Source organism: Plectropomus leopardus, chromosome 10 (assembly GCF_008729295.1).
Source record: "Plectropomus leopardus isolate mb chromosome 10, YSFRI_Pleo_2.0, whole genome shotgun sequence".
Lineage (NCBI taxonomy): Eukaryota > Metazoa > Chordata > Actinopteri > Perciformes > Serranidae > Plectropomus > Plectropomus leopardus.
This window is the reverse complement of record NC_056472.1, coordinates 18,570,697-18,576,111: the sequence shown is the minus strand read 5'-3', so window position 1 is coordinate 18,576,111 and position 5,415 is coordinate 18,570,697. Positions and strand designations below refer to the sequence as shown.

Sequence of the window (5,415 nt, the reverse complement as noted above, 5' to 3'; positions counted from 1 at the left end):
AGCTGGTACAATGCACCTCCCATGTTTTATATAAGGTTAATATTTTATTGTGCACTGTCCTGTCAAAATAAAATTACACAACATGATCACTGGATCAGAGAGGTTCTGTACAATTTCAAGTAGGAAAAGCTGAAGTTGTCTGTTGTAGGTTCCTTCAAAATCACTGAATCCTTATTTTAGCATCACTTACCTGTTCACATTTTCCTTTAAAATTTCTGTTTACTTATTTATATATTTTTCATGCTTTCACATGCTGCACTCCAAACTTTTCTGAAAAGTTGGCTGCCCTGCATCTTACTCATTGTAGTCGAGCCACACGACCAAGATTTATGAATTTTACATTAATGTAACTACAAAGAACATAATTAGGAGTAATACATGTGTAGTTTTTAATTACATCCACACTGAGAAGGCGCATCCATCAATAAACACAGACCGTGTGTAAACCACGATTGGTTTTGTGAATGAGCATTGCTCTTGTGATCGTGTTCAATAAAGTTTCAGTGAAATGACCTTCCACTGTCATCATCCGGGCCTCTACATACATCACAGCGCGCATGCGCACTCTTCCACTGTGGTTCGACCTCTGCAGTCGGTAAGTGTGTAATGGCAGTTTGAATGAGAAGCGTAGCCTTACAAATCCCTGTTCATCCTCTCTCTTAACTTCACATTGCAGCGCACAAGTGAGGACAGCATGCAGAGTGGATGTGAATGTACATATGAGTGGCTTTATTTTCTCTGTGGAGCATTTTTACACCCGTTTGACCTTACTTCTCTCCGGTCTTCCCTCCTCAGAGAGACCCGGGCTTCAACCAGATTTGACCGAACCGGTTATAACTACCTAAAATAGAAAATGTACGCCTGTGCAAAGTTCGTCTCCACGCCGGCTCTGGTGAGTTTGCTTCCCTCGGTGTGTTTTCATGCTGAGAATTTGAGTCCTGCTTTCTTGATTTCAGGCATCAATCCGGTGGGCCTCTGGTTGAACTTGAGCTGCAGCTGAGTGGCAAGGGTATATGCAGGCTAGGCCGACAGGCTAGCAGCTAATGCTAAAGCAAAGACAGACATCTGAACACTGTTGCCCTGATATTTACGACCAAGGTGCACGCCTGAAAAAGCTGCCTTTCGTTTCCTTTGCTTTTCCTCGTAGCGGGCATGTTCAGTAATGGTCGTTAGTTAAGGTCATTTCAAAGCCTCTGCTAACTGAAATTAGTGCAGAGTTCACCTGCAGACTGATGCACAGAGCAGTGCAGCTCACTGTCCCTTTGTGATTTGGTGCTTTTTTGCCTCCAAAAAGATGTAGCTTGTTTTGTTAGTCGGTATTCAAGGTCACATTTCTATTTCTAGTTGCTCTAACAAGCTAATCAGTTTAAATGAAAGTAGGACAATGTGTTTTTAAGGTTGCTAGTAATGCTTATTGTAGTTTATCTCCACCACTGATGTACAAATAACTTACAACTGTGCACCACGAGTGACTTTGCCAGCACACACTGTGCTCTTAAATCATCGAAGGCCACAGGTGATAGTGTGTGCACTGCAGAGAGTGACACTGTGATTGACAAAGTGACATTAGGGTTGCTTTCCAGTGATGTGTTTCATGTCTTATTGAGGTTGTGTGTGTGTGTTGTGTGACTAAATTTGAACTGCTTTTGTGTCTGTGCTGTTGTAGGTCCGTGCTGGTTCCCGGGCTCTTTACAGACCCCTGTCTGCCTCTGTGCTGTCCAGGCCTGAGCTCAAAACAGAGGTATGAAGAAATACAAGCTTATACAACATAAACCTGCATAAAAGCCACATGGTAAAAAAATAAGAAATATATCAGGAGACATCAAGAAGCCACAGGCTTTATAAAAATTGACTCCCCAGCTCTCAACGTCAGGAGAAAAACAAATGATAACCAAGAAGTAAAAAGAACTAAACTAACATTATGCAGAAAAGTAAAACAAAAAATAAATGACACAAGAAGCAGATTGAGCAGAAAAAGTAACAGTAAACAGTTAAAAACAGGAAATGCATATAACACAATGCAGACAGAAGAGAAAATAGATATATATACACACACCATGAAATTTTGAATTAAATGTAATAACTTTCTTGATAATATATACGTTAGAGTTATATATCTGTGCACCACTTGCCTCTAGTCATTTGCTCTTTGACATGACAGAACTTGTCAAAATGTCAAAATATTCAGACTCTGGTGCAATAGTTTCAGATAAGTCTGATATATGGACAGAAAACTCAAGACTTAAACTAGTGTCCAGCTACTAGCTCAGATTATTGAATTAGCGTTAAACTTGACCGAGAGAAGAGCGTGAAACTCTTTGCATTGTTAACATTAACGTGGAAAATGGTTGTGTTTTGGTTGTTGGAAGAATTCTTAAATAACCATGAAAACTAATTGTTGTATCTATTGCTGTTTGAGCACTGTTTCCATGGTAACTAATTGCCTTGTCACATCTGATGGCATTTGTTTCCAGGGAGAAAGTTGACTGTTTTTGTCTCCTCTTGCTCCAGAGCGGTGTTGCTGTGATGCCACAGAGCCCCCTCACCCAGGTCACACTGAGGGGCTTCCAGACCAGCGCCATCAGCCGGGACGTTGACACCGCTGCCAAGTTCATTGGCGCCGGAGCCGCCACGGTCGGAGTAGCTGGATCCGGAGCTGGAATTGGGACTGTGTTCGGCAGTCTCATTATTGGCTATGCTAGGTTTGTTCTCATAGGAATACTAACTGAAATAAAACAACAAAACTTTGATCAACAGATTTCTTTTGCATGCTTTGTTTTTTTATTAATAGATGCGTTTGTTCTTGTTTGCAGGAACCCATCTCTGAAGCAGCAGCTGTTCTCATATGCCATCCTGGGATTCGCCCTGTCTGAAGCCATGGGACTGTTCTGTTTGATGGTCGCTTTCCTTATCCTGTTTGCTATGTAAAACTCTGCTGTCATACAACACTTTCATTACAGATGTGACTACATATTTTATTGTGGCTACCAAAATCGTTCCGTGTTGGTGTCATGGAAATGTACATTTTCAAGTCTTTCAGACACTGTCGAAATACGCAAAACATGTATTGTACAAATGTAAGAAATTACGTGATTAAAATACATGTATTTGACTATTTAACAATGGGGGTAACTTTTATGTGTGGAACATTGTGCTAGCACAACAGAGAGCAGGCGGCTTTCTTGAATGTCATCTTTTCTGTGAAGCAGCTGCTTACACCTGCCATGAATCAGCCTTGTTTTCTCAGCACATCACATGCAAGCTTTTTGGGGTCCACCTTAATGAGTTTTTGGTTCAGATGCAGTTAAATAGTACTGTACTTAGGCAGCAAGTGAATGCTTGCTTTTGTAAATGGCATTAAATAAATCTAGATGATTTAATTGAGCTATATAATGGGTTTTGACTTTTTTGAACGCCCTGAATGAAAGTGCTGCGTCGTTTAAAAAAAAAAAAAAAAAAAGTATATATTGGACCTCTCTGTAATGTAAGCTGCTTGGACTGGACTGAATTTAGTTTAAAATAATCAGTAATTGGTAACTGTTTAAATCATATATGAAGCAAAAAATGGCTCAAGACTGGTTCCGGCTTCTGCGATGTAAGGATATACAACTTTTCTGTTGTCAGTGTGTCACTGTAAATTTAATGTCTTTAGGTTTTAGTATGCTATCAGACAAAATATGTTAAGCTTTTTATGTTTTAATTTCCTATAACTGGTAAATGCCAAATAAAAGAAGCCTGAGTAACTAACAGAATAGGATGTCAGATGAAGCAGACGTAAGTACTGCTGTATTTCTAATATCCCTTAATAGTAGCCTTTATAAAATATGAAAGATAGAACCCATAAGTGTATAACAACAGTTACTAATTGGATAACTTGACTTATTTAAAACTCAATGAAATATATCAAGTATGCAGAAGCTTCAAGGTGCACTGCAACCAGAAATGAAGGATTAGGCAATTTGCATAAAGGTGATGGAAACCTCCAGAACATGTCGAGGGAAAAGGTTAATGTAGTTAAACGTAAGACGTGTATAGTTAGAAACTTTTATATCAAAAACATGGATTTGTTATTTTCAATGAGGGAGGAGAAGACATGCTATTTAATGAAATCTTTGAAACAGATCAGGTTTATATTTATATTCAGAACTGATCATTTGCACCCGTCTCAAATTAAAACGTGGAGGAAAATGTTACGTAATTCCTATATATGTTGAAAAACTGCTTGATGAAGATCAAACAAGTTCATAACAGATTTTTTTGTAGGTAAATAGTTCATCTTTTTATTATAAAAACTGAAGTTGTAATTTGTGTAAATGTGAGTGTATTTTTTTTTACAGCTTTATTCAACAAAAATATGTAAAAAATGTGAGGGCATAGATAACTGACATTTTACACCGAACATAACAAATAATATCAATACATAAACCAATAAAAAATCTTTAAAAAAAAAAAAGAATGGGCCAAGACAAACTAAAGCAAGCAAAAATAATTCATATTCATATCACATCGGGTTTTCGCCAAATACGTTTTTGTAAGAGTCTAAAAATCTGTTGCTTTTCTTGTTACTTGTAAGAGCAAGTAAGGAAAGCATTGAGTTGAAATCAATCAAGAAAAGACAGAAAGAGTTATGGACCTAATTTTTTTTTGGATAAAGAATTTCCCCATTAAAATTAAAAATTAACAACAAATATTTGTTACTTGTATCACCATAATAACAAATTGTGTCTTCAAGGGTAAAATCGTGAGTCATTTTACAGTTATTAAAAACATTGGAATAACAGACATATTTGTCAAATTTTTCAAACTAAAAATAAAAACACCTCAAGAGGGAAAATATTTTTTGGAACTCACATTTGGAAGGGATAAGTTGGCAAATAACATGGGTTTTATCTTGTAAATTTCATAATTTTGCATAAAATCTAACTGATAAATTCTATAATTTCCAAGTATACAGATGTGGAAAACTCTTGTTCTTTCGGTGGGCAGGCTGATGAAACCTAAATCCATGTATTTTTTCTGTGTAAAATAGCAATTTTTGGTCTAATTTAAGTGAATAACAGATCCTGGCTCATTGGTGTATTATATGGAAGAAATGACCCAGATGTTAGCAAGAAATTTTATAAAAATGTCATGAAAATCTACAACAAAAAAGAAAAAAAAAGAAAATTAAACAAACAAAAAATATGAAATGACCTGAAAAAAAGCTCGAAAATGATAATAATTCTGTAAAATAATTTAAAATAAACAATTATGATTATTATAGTGCACTTGCCATTTCACCCTGGCTCTTTAAAAAAAAAAAAAAAACTTTTCTACATCTGCTAATCTCTTTTTTTTAAACATCTCTCTTGTAAATGGTCCTCTTTTCTTTTCGTGTGTGACGTTTACGGAAGAACCCAAGCTGGTCGCGCGATA

The 5,415-nt window shown here is 36.7% G+C and overlaps 1 protein-coding gene across 2 annotated transcripts; it reads left to right on the top strand.

Annotated features, from left to right (window-relative positions):
* The first annotated feature begins 495 nt into the window (after window positions 1-495).
* atp5mc3a (ATP synthase membrane subunit c locus 3a) lies at window positions 496-3,384 on the top strand. 2 transcript variants are annotated; one of them, XM_042494451.1, is made up of 5 exons: window positions 496-595; window positions 796-892; window positions 1,667-1,741; window positions 2,512-2,702; window positions 2,814-3,384. In XM_042494451.1, the coding sequence occupies exons 2-5, from the start codon at window positions 854-856 to the stop codon at window positions 2,926-2,928; spliced, it is 420 nt and encodes a 139-aa protein (XP_042350385.1). In that variant the 5' UTR covers window positions 496-595; window positions 796-853; the 3' UTR covers window positions 2,929-3,384. The 2 variants fall into 2 exon arrangements, with proteins under 2 accessions (XP_042350385.1, XP_042350386.1); XM_042494452.1 differs by having other exon boundaries at window positions 592-683.
* Window positions 3,385-5,415: the final 2,031 nt, after the last annotated feature.